General features: G+C 41.3%; 2 protein-coding genes across 3 annotated transcripts in view; one reads left to right on the top strand and one right to left on the bottom strand.

The window, feature by feature from the left end:
• Window positions 1–972: 972 nt before the first annotated feature.
• On the bottom strand, window positions 973–2,319 carry ghsra (growth hormone secretagogue receptor a; the record flags this gene model as incomplete). Its single annotated transcript, XM_080512459.1, has 2 exons — window positions 973–1,286; window positions 1,479–2,319. The coding sequence occupies 2 exons, from the start codon at window positions 2,317–2,319 to the stop codon at window positions 973–975; spliced, it is 1,155 nt and encodes a 384-aa protein (XP_080368585.1).
• A 3,227-nt stretch (window positions 2,320–5,546) lies between these two features.
• The window catches only part of pld1a (phospholipase D1a), a 32,901-nt gene continuing 19,727 nt past the window's right edge, over window positions 5,547–18,720 (top strand). For both annotated transcript variants that reach the window (XM_080513391.1, XM_080513390.1), the window contains exons 1-3: window positions 5,547–5,695; window positions 16,163–16,369; window positions 18,020–18,189. In XM_080513391.1, the coding sequence (XP_080369517.1) occupies window positions 16,195–16,369; window positions 18,020–18,189 (345 nt within the window). In that variant the 5' untranslated portion in view covers window positions 5,547–5,695; window positions 16,163–16,194. The remainder of the gene's footprint in view (window positions 5,696–16,162; window positions 16,370–18,019; window positions 18,190–18,720) is intronic.

The raw sequence follows: 18,720 nt of genomic DNA, 5'->3' as shown, positions 1-18,720 counted from the left end.
CAATTACATTTTAACATAGCACAGTAATATCAGTCAGCTTTCCCTGTATTCCAACATAGTCCGCATATATGAAGTTTCTCAAAAAACAAAAACAGATTGTGGAGCTCTCACTGAAGATCTGTACACACAAATCATTTTTTGTAACAAAAACAAAGATCCCATCATTTCCAACAGACAATATTCACAAAGGTGAGAGGCTGTAATTGACTTGAAAATGTTGTGAATCAGTTAATAGTCACAAATATAAAAAAAATTATGATAAAAAGTTGCTTCCTTCCAGTAGAAGGAAACACAATTCATATGTGGGACTATCCAACATAAAGGTCTCATTTGGCAGCATCATCACGACATGGACTTGAAGTTCCAAGATACAGGGCACTGAATACATAATATAAGATATAAACAAAGATATTGCAACCAAAACGACATCTCTCACAAATCACTCACATACATTGGATATGAATGTCTCACGTGCACACACAGACAAGCACTGCACCTCTGCCCCTCTCAGAAGGAGAGCAGGGCAGTGCCACAAGTTCTACAGTGCTTTCTTTGTCATCCAGAATACAAATACAATATAAGGCATTTGTAGATGTTGGTGATAGTCACGTGTTTCTGTTGTCCACATTTTGACTGACACAGATCAGAAGAGTATGTATTTTGTACTCGGTCATGCTTGATTTTTGAAACTGTGTAGCAGATATGGTATGGCATTTGTTGGGATAATCCAACAGCAGTATAATTGAGTTTTAACATTATACAACACAATTTCATTGATGCATGCTGGGATTTTGTGTGTGTGTGGTTTTTTTTTTTTTTTTTTTTTATCCCTTCAGGTTTCAGTCAGAGAGTCAAGTGCTCACAACAGTGTTTGTCCTCATCGTGACATACAACATGGCTTTTTAGGTGAGTGTTTTCAATGCATGTTTAACGGCTTTTCAGATTATATCCGACATCTGTGGAATGTTGCGTTCAGAAGCTGACAGTGGATTCTGTCCAGAGGTTTGAACCGTCTCCTTTCACGGTGCTGGCGGTGCGCCCTCGGGGCGGCTGGCTGTCAGCGAGGCCGAAGAGACGCGCCGCCGCGCTTCGGTACTTCCAAGACATGGTGTTGTACAGGATGGGATTTATGGCGGCACTCAGATAGAAGAGAACAACGGACACCATGCTGAAGTACTGGGACAACATCAAAAGCAGTCGGGACGGAGAATCCAGAAATCGGAAATGCAGGTAACGACCCACGTGGAACGGCAGCCAGCACAAGACGAAGGCCAGAACAACCACAACTAGAAAAGAAAATGCAACAGGTTAAAGGACTGAAGACATATAGACATGCGTGTAACATTTATATAACTAAAAGATAAGGCAAAATAGCTTATCTACTAAATCCATACTGATATCTTTTATTATGGGCGTGCAACAAAACTTTATGTTCAAACAAAACTTTTCAATGCACTTTACATATTATGCAGACTTACCCAGCATCTTGATGGTCTGTCTGTTGCTCTTGTCTCTGTAGGCAACACGAGAGCTGATATTTGTCTCCTTGTGTCTCTGCCACAGCCGGCGGCCTATGAGGCTGTACAGCACAGTGAGACAAAACACCGGCATGAAAAAGAAAAGAGAATTCAACCACACCATGGCCTCCATCAGGCCCGACGCCACAGCGAAGTTAGTTATTTTGCACTCCCGAGTGTCTTCGGCCTCCGAGGGCAACCCAGTGTCATTTATCCATGAAGTGAAATTCGGAAAGCCCATACTTCCCTGCTCCACTCCCACCATGAGGAACACCGGACCGGCGCTCAAAAGCGACACCGTCCACAGGAAGAGAATCAAGGCGCGCACGCGTTTTTTGGTTACCAGTGCTTTGGCGCGCAGAGGGAAACAGATAGCCAGGTAGCGCTCCACGGACAGCGCGGTGATGCTCAGGATGGTGGAGTAAGTGCATGACTCTGACACGAATTGAAAAAGCTTGCACAGCGCGTCCCCAAAGCGCCAGGGCCTGTACTTCCACATGCGGTAAAGGTCCAGGGGCATACAAAAGAAAATGAGCAGGTCGGACACTGCCATGCTGCACAGGTACAGGTTGGTGGTGGTGCGCATGTCACGATACTTGCTGACAACCAGAATGGTCATCACGTTCCCGGCCACCCCAACAAGAAAGAGCAGTGTGCAGGCGACGCTGATGGCCGTCAGGAGAGGGATTGAGTAGAGATGAAGAGGAGGCAGAGGTCGGTAAATATCCCTTGAGGTGTTGTAATTCTCCTCCCAGCTGCAGTTATGGGAGAGACACTCCGACTGGTTGGGCCAAGAGGGCATGCTGTCGTTACGCTGCCGTTACGTTATTTACGGGGTCGCACCTGCCCCAGACAGCTAAAGTCGCCCCTGGTCCAGGACTCCTCATCCCCAGTGGTGTTCTCCTTTCCTCCATTCATCGTGGTTTCAGTCCCAGACATAATGGCAGAGCGCTGAAGAGAGTGGAACCATGCGTAAAATGAGCACACTTAAAGGTCGCGAGCAATGTTCTGTAACGATTGTTTGCTTTTAAGAATGAAGTCACAGTTTTCATAATGTCCGAGATTCTACAGGCTCTTCGTCGGATTCAAACACGATGATGAACCTTTTTGAGACTTTACCAAATCGTTGTTTTTGTTTGTAAAACCTAAAGTGGTCCAAACGACCCAAAAGGTGTGATTAAAAAAAGAAAAAAAGATTTGCTGCGTAATGATGAAAGTCTCCAGGATTAAAACATGATTGAAGAAAAATAGAACTTAAAGGCAGGTTATCTCTTGCATCCTTTCCATGTGAGGAGTCCAGCAGCTCATGCGCCAGAGTCTGAAAGAGTTCCCCTCAGCAGCGCAGCAGCAGCGCATCAGGCGCACAGGACTGAACCAAAGCAGCGACGAGTTGCCTGTGACGGTGAGTCAGACTCCAGGTGGTTTTTGATGCGACATTGGCGAAGAACATCAGTCCAGGGAAGGTCAACGCATCTCCAACTCACCAAAATACAATCGGACAAAAAACAACAACTGTGAAAACAAAGACTGTATGACGGAACGGAAAGAGTTTTATGAAACTCACAAAAACCACGAAGGAACGACGCATTGTCAACTTGTGTTTTTCTTAACAAAATAGAGAGAGGGGAAAAAAAAAAAGGCATAGAATGATTAAAAGTGGCGCATAAATTCCTCTCTCCTCCTCCACTTCTCGACTGTAAGTTCGGATGCTCATCCAGTGACTGCTGATTCCCAGTGCGCAAAACATCATAACAGGTGAAATGATGCTGCTCCAGGGAGGGAGGTGTGGAGGTCTGCTGTGAGTCCGGTGCTGCAACACCACCTGCTGGCGCTCAGAGAGCTGAAGCCCGTCCAGTTTCAGGAAACCTTTCCCACCGTGTCTTTGAGATGGGCACCGAAAAGGGAGAGAGGAGTGAAGTGTCACTTTTCCAACTGAGCGCAGACAAAGCCGTGGTGAAATTGGTGAAAGAAATGTGAACTTGCAGGAGCATTTAAATTTAATTCCATAGAGAACAAATGACAGAAGACACAATTTAGGACTTGTATAAAATAAGACAACTCACAGTTTTAACAAAAATCTGTTAAACTTGCATCCACCTTCTTTATGGCTACATAACTGAATATTTAATAATGATAATAATAAATAATATTTTTTTCATTATTATCATCACATCTTTTAAGAAAACCATTTCCAAAATGCTTTGGTGAAGGAAGAACAAAATAATAGAAATAAACAGCAAATAAATTAAGAGAGATTGAAATTTGGGTTTTTAACTGATGGTCATTTACAGTCTCTGTTACACTTAAAACAAATTGTTTTCTGTGGTGTGGGATTCCATGATACACTAGATTGTTTTAGCCTCTATTAATTTGTTTTCATAACGAATCCTCAAAACTGTCTTACATATTTACCACTATGAGCATTATACTGCTTAAGACTTTGTATTGCAAGCAACAGGTCGGTTTTATAAAACCACATGGGTAATTAAAAAAAAAGCTGCAAATTCTATTTGTTTATTGCACTGATGTGAATCTTCATCAAATACTGCTATCTCTTTGCCCTTTGTGTTCTGTTCACCTGCAGATGCCATTATGTTTATGACCTATGAATCATGACTGTGTGTGTGTGTGTGTGTGTGTGTGTGTGTGTGTGTGTGTGTGTGTGTGTGTGTGTGTGTGTGTGTGTGTGTGTGTGTGTGTGTGTGTGTATGTGTGTGTGTGTGTGTGTGTGTGTGTGTGTGGGTGTGGGTGTGTGTGTGTGTGTGTGGGTGATAGAAGGAGAGACAGATAATCAAACAGAAGGAAGCAGGTTCAGCTAGTGGACGCCGCTCAGGAGAGTTGTGTCATTTCCCAGACACGTTTTCTTCCAAACTGGTAAGTGAGCTTTGTTTAATTGTCCAGATTGTGGTGCTCGTGTGAATATTACAGCTACAGATGTGTATTTGTACAATTCATTAAAAAAACCAAAAAAACCAACAATTTTCACAAGTAACATTACTCTATAAACATTCGGGATTTATATTGTGTTATCAATCTGCATTTCGTGCATTTGTGTTGCTACTGTGTAATGGTGCTGAAAGACAGACTGTGAGCTAATATCCCTATTTCCCTGGATAATCTTGAAATTGGTGAGACAAGATTTCACAGTAAATCTGCTAAATTTGTACAGGAGTTTAATGTTGGCGAATTCCTTTTTCTGGCCATTTACTTTGAGTTATTCACGCGAATATCCACCCATTCATCCTTGTGTTTCAACTTTTCATGATGCTATTGCTCTATGTTCTGCAGTTAAAGTACACTTCACTGTTGGATGCAATATTATCTGCAATGGACATGCTGGGAGTGGCACACAGCAGGTTAAAGTCCCCGACATACTAATACAAACACTTACAGTGCCTGCCTTTGGGGTGTGTGTTTTGTGAGCGGTGTGCAATTCATTGGTTTATCCACTAGATGGAAGGAGAGTTGTCTGAATAGTTGTGAGTTGCGGCAACATCAATGAGCAGTATTGCGGTTCAGATTAGACATGAAGGAGCCTTTCTAAAAAAAATGAGAGCTGTTTATATACCCATATGTCTGTTTTAACGCTGCCAGATTTAACACGCAATCTTATAAACAGCCGGCCTTTCTAAAATAATCTTGTTTTTGTGTTCTTGCTTTTGCAAGTTAGTGATGACTTCAGGACATGCAGGGGGCACAGGGAAACACACACGTGCAATACCACAGACAGACAGACACACGCATAACGTCAAGGAACAGAAAAGGAGAAAGTGGCAGTGTGAGATGATGAGATAATAGGCTGGAGCGGTGTCAGTACGCTCTCCCCAGAGGACTCCTCCTCCTCCACCAGAAATCCACCACTTTTTTTTTGTTATCCAATGAGGCGAGATCGAGGGAGGAATCTCTCCCCCACTATTGGTCTGGAGTTTCACAGACCCCTCCCTTGCTGAGGAGTTGGCGAGAGTTCACGGTTAGTTTTTTTTTTTTTTCTCAGCTCCACTTAACTGAGTGGCTGAACAGAAGGAGCGCACAGACAGACTGTCTGCTGCTGTTGCGCCGTTCTTTTGTCCGTCTCGGTGCGGGGTGTGAGTGTCTTCGATCTGCCGTTCATTCAGTGAAGTCAAGTGGACTGATCAGACCAAGGCAACATGTGGACTACACGTCCACTGAAAGAGCAGGTTGGTAATGTCTCCCTCTCCCTCTGTGTGTCAATGTCTACTCTGTTCTATTTGTGTCCATAGGCATCTGTGTCTCTGTGTCACTCCTTAGTTTTGGATCATCTGCGGGAACACGTAGAAGCAATGTAAAGCATGCCACTGCTCCTATATGCTGGATGAGTTCCTGTTTTGCTGTGAAGTTAAACAAGGCAGCTTGGAGCTGCGTTCCTTTGGGTTTTTTGTTTGTTTTTAGATGCATGTTTGGAAATTGTAAAGATTCTCAACTGCGTTGTTAGTTGGATGTAGAGGAGAGAAGACTGGGAAGGATGTATTGGCTCAGTAGTAGTGAGTGTTTACTTTTTTGATCACAGAAAGTATGCAAGTATGTGGCTACTGTTGCATAAGCTTGCGCAGGTGTGTATGTGTATGTGTGTGTGCTGTTCTTTTCTCGTGTGAAAATTGGTTTACATAGCTGGAATGTCATGGCAAGATACTTTTCTCCACTGTTCTCCTTTACAAAACAAAACCAGTCCCCTCCCTTGGTTCTGCCCTCCTCTGTGTTGTTCTTTTGGAACTGATACCCGTGATACTGACCTCTGGCATTCAGGAGTCTTTTTGCACAGGCTGTCAAAGAGGCTTGACCTTAATACTTTTCTGCTGTTGCGCCAGCATTCTTGTCCAGTAAACTTTTACTACATGCATGTGTGTTTGAGTGAATCAGCCCAGTTAACGTGGAACTTTCATCAGTTAATCAGTACGTATTGTATTTCAATCATAAGAGTAAACAGAGACGGGGGTCTGTGTCCACTGGTTGATCTTTTCAAGTTTCATCTTCTGTATCTCCTCAGATATTTGCAAGGATATGAAATATTTTCAGTGAGGCGGCCTGATTTAGTCTCGTAAATGTTTTCCAGATGTGCACTGCTGGCTTGTACTCTCCCTCCAGAGTTAACCCGCATCACAGTTTCCAAACCCTGTCTGAATTAAACACTTCATATTGGGTTAACAACAAGCTGATTGCGCAGCTTTTATTGTTGTAGTACATAGAAATGTTTTTATATCCTTATCTGTCTTGCCACCCGTCAGTCGTTGTTTATAGCAGGTTTTCCAGCTCGGATGCACTGGAGCCAATTCCAGGTGGTTATGGGCGAAGTTACAGTAACACACTCCCCCCCCCCCCCCCCCCCCCCCCCCGCTTTGAATGTTCAAGCCAAGCAGGAGAGATAAATCATACAGTACAACACATCTGCACCTGCAGTCTGTACAGCGTATCTTGGCTGTGTGTCTAAACTGCAGTTATTTTTGGATGTCGTGATTTGGTCCCAGGCAATATAAATCAACCATCTCTTGTTATTTGCTTTGTAATTTGGGAGAACCCACGCTTGAAGTTCGGAAAATAAACATCCTCTGCACTCTCTTTCTTGAGTCCTATAATCATGAGTCACTGCAGCGGGGTGGACACAAGTTATAGTTTGGTAATTTCCAGGCTCAGACTTTGGCTGCCTCGGTCTGAGCCGAGTCAGGCTTGGCTGAAACACAGAGAAGGAGCAGTTCCCTCCCGGTCCGTCTCAGTACAATGATGCCTTGTGTTACCAGCAGCCGAACGGCACTCTGGTGATGATGACGATTGCTTTCTCTCGCAGTTACTCTCTCGTTCTCTCTGTTTTTCTGGCATCTACTGTATGTCTTGCTTTCTCTGCTTCTCTGACCATCCCTATCCCCCTATCCATGGTGTGAAGGATTAGATAATAGGCAGCTTTAGTGTGGGCAGAGAAAAAGAGGTGTCACAGACCTCTCTCTCTCTCTCTCTCTCTCTCTGTCTTTGTACCATCTGTGCCACGAGGAGCTTGGCACCATGCAATCTATAAATGCCAAGCTGGATTTACATTATCTATGTTGTACTTACTGTATGTGTGAGTCTTACTCTCTTTTGTTAACATTTATCATAACAGCATCTTTCAAATGGCCAAAGTAATTCACGATCATTTTGTTGCGCTTTGTTGCGTGAAGTTTGTTTTCACAAATCCAGAAATAGCAAATGTGGATATATTCCACAAGTTAACTATTTCTCCTCACACTCAGTGGTTATAAGTGACGGCTGCTTCGCTGCTATTGACAAAGATGCCAAAGATTTGACACTTTCAAGCATGTTTTGATAGACAAACCAGCGTGGAGCAATAAAATGAGTTCTGGTTGCTATTTAAGATTTACAGACGTACAGATTCCCACTGTAAGAGAGAATTTTGACAAATGTCATAGTTGGATTGATGCTGACGAGACTATTAAACTGAATTGATGATAGATAAAGAATATGGCTCAGGCATGATGAGGTGTTATGACAATTTAACTTCAAATAGACAATTGAGAAAGTCGTCATTAATCACTATCGCACCCATTCAAATGAAACATGCAACCTAAAATTACACAACTTTGGGATGAAATATACTTTTTCCTCATGTCTTCCAGAACCAGCATTTTCTAGGTTTTCCAGTCCGCTACACAAATCAACCATAACATTATAACTTCCAACAGGTGATGTGAAAACCAATGATCTCTTATCATTGCACATTTCAGGAGGCAGACTTTGTTCGGTAAGTGATTATCTTCACTCGAACTTAGAAGCAGGGAATGCAGAAAACCGTAGGGATTTGAGTTTGACAATGGTCAAATGGGGGTGGAGAGACAACCAATTCTGAATATATGGTATGTCCCATTATGTTGGTTATGGGGTTGCATTGTTGACATCTGTCCAAACTGGTCACATGTGTTCAGGCTGATTTTGAATGCTGATTTTGAATGTACTAACACAGTGAACTTGGATCTGCATGTTCAGTGGACTTATGGAAAAAAAAAAAAATCTTAAATGCATGTTTCTTTTTTAAATTTACCTCCTAATTTGATTTCTAAAAGATGTCTAAAATTACTGCAAATGGAAGATTTTTAAAGAACTCGATTCTCGGGGGGAAAATGATTTCTTCAAACTGTTTGAGCTCCGAAAATGTTCCGTACAGCTCTCTAATACGCATTTAGTATAGAAATTGGTTGGCAATTCATGCTGTGAACATCCCAGTTCCCACAGCATGATGAGTTCCCACCTTTAAGAACAAAGTCACTTGCAAAGAGAGCGAGCACCTTTTGTTTCCAGATCAGCTCAGATTGCTCACAATTCACCATGTTGCTGCCTTCCATTGTGCACAGAAAAATGTGTTCTGCTCCTTTTGAACATTGTGCACTCTGAAACACGGCTCATCATTCCTTTGACTAAGTAAATGCCAGAAGTAGCCTGCCGTTCAGGGAAAAAAGAAACCATTTAAAGAAGGTTTTTAGTTGTAACGGTGAGTGATTTGAAACAGGCGAGATCACAGCGTGTATGACTATGTCACTTTAAAACCAAATAGAAACGTCTTCCCACACTTTGCAGAAAACTCCAGCAGTATGTCAAAGCTTTGGCAGCAAATTATATGACTTTGTGGCCAAAGTTCATTGGAACAGGAAACGGCAACATATCCGATCTAAAATCAAGGGTATTTTATTTGCATTTTGTAAAGTCTTGGTCAACATGACCTTGTCCTACATCCCATCTGTCTCTCTGTCTCTCATGGGGTCCCGCACTGCTACTGGAACACACACGCACACACAAAACCTCCGATTTTTTGAATGGTTCTAAATGGGTGTGAAAGATAAACAAAACAAATCTAGAGTCCATTGAATAAAGTATTGATCCTGAATTAACTTTGTGTAACCTCGAGTGAATTACACATCAGTTAATAAATCGTTATTGCAAGCGAATGATTCACAGTGACTTTGCTGGATATTAGTCAGAATGAAGCCCACACAGGTTGGAGTAATCATTAATAGTCATTCCTTTCTAACAAGTGACAGAGAGGTCTTTGTGTTCATTAAATTGATTTACAATCTGTATGTTAATGGAACAAACTTTGGTAAATACACTGAAAACCGACCAATGCCATCTGTACTTATTAAACATAAAACTGCTGACAGGAAGCAGAAAACATAGATTAGCTAAAAATAAAAAAGAAGCAAAAAGATAGATATTATAAAACAGCAATCCCACTTACATTTCAGTTTGTGAAAACTGTATCGAAGCCTGCCAATGAGGCTTTCAAATTGTACTCTATCATATAGCACATATCCTCTACGTCTTATATTATCCACAAACCCGTCTTAATTAATGAAGAAATTAGTGGCTGTAGCAAAAATCCTCTTTTCTTTTACACTATTTTTGACCTGTCCGCTGTTCATGACTTCAGTGCTCTGCAGGACTTTTCCAGATGATCTTGAGGCCGGACAGGCCTTTGGAGCACATTCAGTGTTAAAATACAGCACTGCAGCTAAAGCAAGCATTCCCCTTTAAGGGTAGTAAACAGCAGCCAGAGAGATTTTTCATGGTCCGACTGCTGAAAATCTATACCTCTATCCCAAAAGCTGCTACTAAATTTAGTTTATATGTGACATCCCAGGTAATGGATTTGATCGTCAGCATGACAAGGGTGGCAATCTGCTTTTAATGGCCCAGAAGTGCAGAGTGAGACACTGTAGAGACACTACGCTGAAAAGATTGACGAGTGCTCACTTTACTTTTCTGTGAAAGGCGTGAGTTTTTTGGGGCCTCTCTGCCACTCTCCGCTGAGTCGTCACAGTTCCTCTCCCACTAATTGACATTTAAGAGAGATGCTAGCACATGAGGGGAGAGGCGGACGCTGCGCCTCCTGATATTTATAAGCTGCTCATCGTTCGAATTATCGCCATGACAACTGGACAGGAAGCAGGAAGTCGGCAGCCTTCCATTAGAATGGAGCTGAGAGATAACTCTCGCTCAGGTTGCACAGTGTCAACACGGATGCCATGACGAACGCTTTTGTGCACGTCAGTGTGCACGCATATGTTTGACGTCTGACTTTACGCATACCCTGAAACTACTTTGAGCATTCCAGGTCCCTTTGCAGTTGACCTCTCGGAGGGTCGAGCCTGTCGGGGTCGTGGGTATTCTCGGAGCAGGGAAATATCTGCACAGTAATAAATTCTTTCACTGGAGTTACACCCACTTCACACAAAGACCCAACAGTGCCTCATCAAACCTCGGAGAGTTAATGTTTTATATCAGAAAATCAATTGTCTTTTTGTGTGAATTCAAACTAAGTGTTACCAATCGAACATTTTGATTTAATATTTAACTACAAGTAATACAAGGGCAACGTACCCGATCTTAAATGTTTATGTATTTGTCAGTTGGTTAAGGGGCGAGAAGAAGTTGATGATTGTCTTTTTTGGCTTCTCTCCACAATATTCGTAAGCCGGAGGTCAGATTTGGCACAAGTGTCATGCCGGATCCCCTTCCCCTCAGTGAGATTTGAACCCTGACCTTTCAGACACAGGCTTGTTGCTTTAGGCTGCCACTTCCCATGAACCTTAAAAACTTCCACATCTATTAAAATATCTCAGAAGCAACTGGTCAGTGGCATTATTCAGTATAAATAGCAGATGGAAGAGGCACAGAAGGATGAACGAAAAGGCATTCAATGCTCTCTTAAATCCTTCAAAATCAAATATAAGTTTATGTATAATCGGTGCATTAAAACCATGCGATTATACCGGGGAAATGTCGGTATGCCAAAATATAGCTTGAAAGCTGCACGTTAATGTTGATCGTCTTTAAGCCTTCTGCTCTTGTCCCTGTATTAAAACAGACTCCGATATGTTGTGCAAATAACTGAAGGGATTGGCTGCTTACATGGTTAGTGGTGTGTGGGCATGCTCTACGTGATGAAGAGCGAGGCACTATCATCTTCTCTTGGCCTCACTTTCTGAAGATCAAAGTTCCCGGTAAAGAGTTTTGAAGACTGCTGACAGTTCAAAGCTCAACATTCACGATGAGCTTTAGAGATTGGATAAGTACACACTTTACATGTTATGTGACCTACATGTTATGAAGACTTCTGGATTTTTGCCTTTTGCACAGTATACCTTGTTTAGAATGCCCCAAAAATGTAAATATCAAATCAATTTAATTTCACTCCTGCATGGCTTAATTGTAAAACTGTACTCGTGTTGATGTGACCACTTGTCTGCCTCCAGTTCAGGTCTGTCACTAGGTGAAAAAAAAAACAAACAAACAAGGAAAGTCGTGTGCATCATCATGCAATCATGCAAAATTCAATTTCACAGCCAAAAGTAGAGGAAATAAAAAGACACAACGATCTGTAGTTGATTTAAGTGTCACTGCCAGTCAGGAAGCATGCCATAAACAGAAAGTGGTAGTGACAGAACTCCTGTTCAGTACAAGAATGGATAGTAGAAGAAATAGATGTGATGGATGAACTGACTCACAATTGTGGAGAACAGGAAGTCCAATATTAACTGAAAAAAATGGACAACATCCAAATCTGAGACTGAAGAACAAGAAGACTCTCGGTTGTCAGATGTGTGAATGGTGACAGCTGATGTTTTGTTTTGAACAGTTTTATGTGAATGAAAAAGAATAAAAAATAAAAAAGTATAAATAAATAAAAAAGTGAAGGAAAAATACACTTTAACTCAGCTGGCAGAAATGGACATAATAGAGCTAAAAGACGAGCTGATCACAATGTATGTTGTACTATTTTCAATTCAATGTGCAGCAGAACATGTTGCCTATAATTCAATCTATCCATGTACATTTTCCACATTATCCCAGCTATTTTGTTTATTTGACCAGCTATAAACTGCATGATGCTTCAAAGATAAAACTGTAGTTACAATGCTGTGCCCACGATCGTGGAAACATTCATGTGTTCATTCGATGTGTTTCTAATTTTGCATGCAGACATTGACCTGAACGGCGATTAAAAATACATTAGAGAGAAACAATGACTGCATTGAATGAGGGAGGATCAAATGTTGTTCAAGCATAGATCAGCAGACACTCGGTGGCTGAAGTGTGTGACTGCCTGGGACTCTTTGGACTCTGCTAAGCGAGTTTGGTCTTGTTCGGTGGGGGAATGTTTACTGTTGGGCTCTTATCGGTGCGTGCTCATGTTATTGACTTATTATGGACGTTTTTGTACTCAGTCCAAACAGAAGATTCAGCGCCCTGCATTTAACTAGGACATTTCATCTGCGTTTGAATAGAATAGAATTGAATACAATAGAGGGAGTGGTATTGGTGTAGTGGTTAGCACTTATGGCTCACAGTGAGAAAACCCCTGGTTCCACTTTGGTTTTGAGACTCTCTATCTGTGGGGAGTTTGCTTGTTCTCCTTGTATGTGTGTTGGCCTTCTCCACAGTTTCCTCCACAATCCAAAAACCATTTGACTATCTCTGTACAGTAAGTACGTGAAGATGTTGAGTTTTGTCTATAGATATGACCTTGATCAGAGAATAGAATAGGTTTTATTGCCATTTACACCAAAGGACTTGTTTGCACTCAAGTTATGACACCCTGACGCAGAAGTCTCCAAACCTGGTCCTCGGTGGTTCCTCTTGGAACAATATCTCCACAAAACTGAAGATTATTGAATCTCAAAGTGTCATTGCTATTGTTGTGACTTCTGATTCCTGTCGGGTTTTTTTTGGGGGGGGATTGACATATTGAATTGTTTTCCCCTGGTGGCACATTGAATGAAGTCTTGGCCTTCGGTGTGGGCAATCAGGAGACGCATCCTTGTGTTTTGTCCAGCGTAAGATGCAGTAACTTATATCATGTACACATGTAACATACAACTTAACGGACAATATCACTCCATTCCTGCACATTTTGTGCGGTGAAAACAGGGCTTTATAGTGGTAAACCCTGTGAAAAAAGAGCACCCAAATAGAAAACTACTGTTTTTATTCAGAATGCTGACAGATGTTTACACAGTTAGGCACGTTCTCTTCATTTTTTAAAAAATATGTTTGCTATCTTTTGGGACAGTGTGAACTGGGAATAGATAGCATTAGGCATCTGCTCTCTGCTTGTAAACACACAAATCACATTAAACAGTTTTCCTCCCCAGAAAGAATCTTTTTCAGCCAACAGGATTTGTGTATATCCCCTGGTGTAAGAAAACCCCAAACAATTCACAACTTTCTTAGAAACAAATCAGGCCAGCATTTTTTCATGTGATACATGTGGATTTAAAAGTAACAAACAATACAGCAGGCAACATTTTCTTTCACAAGGAACAATGAGGTACTCAAGGTAACAGCGCGGTGAAATCATCCGTACTGACGTTCAGTAACGGAGGGCAGACCAATGTAGAAAATTCCAGTCATTCTTGAACAAAATCTCTTTTGAGAGTCTTTCCGCTGAATCTGCTTTCCCTTTTCTTTCCTCACCTCTCTTTCTGAGTTTCTTTCTCATTTAGACAAGAGTCTTATAAATGGGCCACATGCATGGGCAGTCTTGAGTGACTAAGCATTCAGTAGGAATAGTGCACGAGCAAAGGCATTTCTCTCTGTTCTTTTTTTTTTTCGTGACTGCGTTCCGTGTCAATATTGCAAGGTTATACACATTCAAAGACTCTTCTAACTGAAAACGTCGGTGGAGCATGAATATAAGCAAACACAAGGGAAGTGGCTTTTAAAACTGGCCGAACAGGTTTGTGTCATATTTTTATTATACAAAATTGAACATGCGCTCCCAGCACTGGGGAACCTGAAAAAGACAAGGAAACGCATGCTTGTTTTTTAAGTGATATGTCTTTAATCACAGCAAACACCAACTGAACATGAAACAATGTATAGTACATTTCTGCAACTATTCAAAAACATAAGTTGAAGATCAGGAGGTCAACCTGGAACTGGTCAGAGAGATGAAATGAAGCAACCCCAGGAAGACATTTAAAAACAATGAATGACATTTAAAAAAAAGAATGAATGGGAGTGACACGCTCCAACTGACACTCTACAGTTAAATGAGTAACTGTGTGGGAGAGCCTTGACAATAAATTAAAAGTAGCGGTGACTTGATTCCGATTAATCCACTCTGTCTGAATCATTCAGAAATTACTAGAAAATCAGAAATGTCCACTGGCCTTGAATCATTCAGAGCTTTCTTGGTCTGTCAGTCAGTTGTTGATGGGAAGTGCAAAGCCCTGAGGGCTGCACTTAATGTGCTCAGTGTCTGAAGACTGTCTGATTCTTTTTTTTTTCTTTTCTTTTGGGAAGACCAGTAAAGACAGAGTTATAGTGGTACAGTCTACTGAAGATTATTATCTCGAGGACATCAAGCCTTCCATTCCTGCTCTACTTTTCAGGCGATCATAAGATGTTTGTTATTGTTTTATAATGGTCGGTCAGAGTCCATAACCAAACCAGGTTTTCTCTCTTTTCGATCCATTTTAACCTCAGAAGTTAAAGTTGACCTCTAACTTGTAATGTTTCCTTAGTAACTTTGAAGACTACTACTACAGTTTCACCTTTGCCAAGTCCAAAAGTTGTTTAATACACTCACTCAGTGTTTACAGATTGTATCCTCCTCAATCAAGTTGATGTCTGGTTTACTGTCTGTTCAACTTGAGCATGTTTGCATGCTTTCTGTCACACAGAAATGTTCACAGCTAGAGTGAACAGTGAGAGTCTCACGAATCACTTTAAGACTCACCCATCTACTGTCCCAGTTTCAATTGACTTTTGATGAGTCATTATATTTCATCAGTTTTTTTTAAATGATCAAAGTACATGAGTCTTCACCAACATGACTGGACAGGGTGGAGGCGATCAGCCGAGTTGTTATGGTCATCTGTTTCATCAGTAATGACAACTGAACTCCAGTCAAGACACGTCTGAGTTCACACGTAATAGTGACTATCTAAAGCATTAATGTGGCTTTGATTTCTTAAACCTTTTCTGTACTGGAATTAAGTTAGTTAGGGTGTGGTTAACAGTGACGACTACGAACGCTGCCACTGATATTGGTGGTGTTACTCCTGCTAATACTGCCTGTGGCGGTAAGCAAGTAAAGCTCACGGGAAGAAATAACCTGACTGATTCAAAACCAGAGATCATTCAATACATGCCTTGACTAGTTTGATTAGAAAAGATTAACTTGAGCAAACAAGAACAAACACTTGACAGTTTGATGCAACAGGTTGCAGCTCCATAGCCAGAAATACTTGAAGAAATGTTTACATCTTTAGGATCTTGAAGATTTACCAGGGGACATTAAATGTGTCCCTAGTCATGATCAGAATAAAACAGAACAGATAAGAACAGTCAATGTTTTAGAGGATTTTCTGTGACCAATCGGTATTAGACCAACATGCATGTTGTTTTATGACAGCAGCACATATAGCATATACGGTATATGTCAATTCATGAATATGTGTGTAAGTGTATGCATGTTTGTGCTCCTCATCTAACTTCTATTATAGAACAGCAGGACCTCTGACAGGTTGATGCTGAAATGTGTGTGGGAGTGAACACACACTCAGGATCAGTCAATTATTCCTGGGGTCTGGTGACAGGAAGGTTACTTTTAAAATCATCGCCTCTTTTACTCGTCTCAGGTGCGCCCTGCTCTGGGTTCTGGCTGCTAAGCATGCTGGGTAAGGCTCAACCGACCACCAGCAACCTCGACCTGGTGAACTCTGAAGCCACAGCAGACAGAGACGTGCTCGACGGCATCGATATGGCCGACCTCGTGGAGAGCCTGGATGCCAGGGAGCTGGACATGGAGGAGGGAGAAGAGATCGATGATGATGGGAACTACTTAGGTGCGTGTAACTGTTTTTATTGTCTGCCTTCTTAAAAACCACAAATTAAACCCTAAAAAAAACACACACACACAGGAACTTTGTGTTTTTTCACTGCCGAAACCAGGTTTGAAATGTAGGGTTTTTATTTTGAAGTCCCTGTTTGAGGGTAGTAATTTCGAAAGGTTCTAACGCTTTGGGTTTTATTGTCCACAATGCTGAATATGAAGGCTGCACAATTTATCCAAATTAATCAATATTGTAGGTTTGAACTCTGCAAATTCAAAATGACTGGATCGTGCAGCCCTACTGCGCACATGATTGCATGACAGTGTTTTTTTTTTGCCCTTATTCATCCGCTTCGCTCAGAGGACACAGCTCTTTTCCAACACCAAAAACAAAAATGGCACAAATTCACCCTCTTTCATGTTTACACTTATCAAATGTGGATGACAGCTTCTCCTTTACTTTTCTGGTGTGGTTGCTGTTCTAGGACTTTGGTCTTCTTCTTATCTGTCCCAGACTGGAGTTGTAGTTTATTTGCATTTATTGTTTTTGCGACATCATTTGACTAGAAACATTACAAACCCGAATCGTCAGACAGCAGTGGAAACATTGGCACAGGAAGGTTTTCAGTTCCTTGAAAATGTTTCCCAACTCTCATGCATTGATACTGAAAGTCACATGACTGAAGTCGCGGCCACTTATATTTCCCTGTATGTCATGTGGACATTTTTGGATGGATGTCAATCTTCACGACAAAATGTAATGGTTATGCGGGTTTGAGCTCTGAGCAAACGTTGTGCATGTTAATGTGGATCTTCATAATGTGGATCTTCATATGGAGCTTCATAATGTCTATTTAATTAATTCCAGCTCTATTAGAGCAGGAACACTGTCTCAACAGTCGAGGACCACTGCTCTGAAAAGTCACTAATTTCTGAAATAAATTATGTACAAAAACCATGGACATGTACCTCTGGTAGATTATTTATTGTAACACTATTGTAGCAATGCTTCTTTTGAATAAATACTTTATTTTTATTTTAAATAATGCAACACCTATAAGTTGCATCCATTTGAGGGATGAGCAGCAGAGCTGAATATGGCCGTTTTGCCAATGAATAATATGCAAAAACGTCTGTCGATGCCTAACTGATTATTCTTCTGATGTATCATCACATCTCTGGTATGTGGTTCTTCCACATTTTCCCAAGTTTGTTGAACACTCAGCTCTTTTGCTCATCACACAAATTCATGTTAATTTCACCCAAGACCAAACGAAAAGAAAATATTCGTCAAAATATCAGCTTCAAACTCCACACTTGGTTTTTTTTCACGACTTTTTCCAAAAATGAGAAGAAACAAAGGATGCTTGGAATCCCTCTGTCTAAGCATATTGAAACTACTTTATGAAGGATTTCTACTGAAAACGTTGAGCTTTCACGCTGCTTTGGAGATACGAGGGTGGATTTTTCAACCTCACAAACTACTGAGAGAAAAGTCAGAAGACATTTGCCCTAACACGGCAAACGCTCAAACGCAAATCTCTTGAACAAAGGCCCAGTTTCCAGTGATGCAGCCTACTCGCCCCTAAGCAGCTTCAGAACCTCCTACATGCACAAACAAAAAGAAAAGTAAACTAACCACCCGCCTCGGTCTCTGTCCCAGGAGACTGTCGTATCCCGTTTTCAGCCGTGTATGCCACGGTGGGCTTTAAGGAGGCCGACGCCAGGGTCTACCTCCCCACTGTGCCCATTACTGTCCGCATCCTGGAGGTGGAGAGGTTCACCACTGCACAGGACCGCTTCAATGTGTCGCACCACAGGAGCGTCAACAAGGTACACGCATCGACACTAAAATGGCCCTAAATCATGCATCATTGGTGTATCTATTACGGTATCTGTAAAGCATTTTTGTATATTTGTAATCTCTTCTTACATCCAAAAGTACATGTTGTTTTTGTAGTTTTAATGCAATGTGTTAAACACAGTGACAATATTTGGCATGCTCTTGCATTTCTTTCCGTTTCTTTCAAAGTCATCATTATAAACTGAGGAAAATCGGAGACGTAATGATTAAACAGTTATGTTAAACATTGAGTAAAGTGCTGCTGTGCAAAGTGCAAACCCCCCTCCACAGTCGGTGCATGTGATTTAATCATTTAATGTATAAAAATATGAGGAAAAAACCATGTTTGAGTTAATGCTTTTTTAATTTTGTATAAATTATACACATTGAAACACCTGTAACTAGAAATTTAGACTATATTTTATGAAGTTTCCCTAAAGTGTTAATAAAAATATCTTCGTTTTTGCTTGTGACCTACTGACTACCTTGAGAGATTTTAACTGTTTGTATGTTGTATGTTT

Source organism: Blennius ocellaris (assembly GCF_963422515.1).
Source record: "Blennius ocellaris genome assembly, chromosome: 17".
Lineage (NCBI taxonomy): Eukaryota > Metazoa > Chordata > Actinopteri > Blenniiformes > Blenniidae > Blennius > Blennius ocellaris.
Note: the sequence above shows the minus strand (reverse complement) of the source record. Positions and strands in the feature narration are given on the sequence as shown.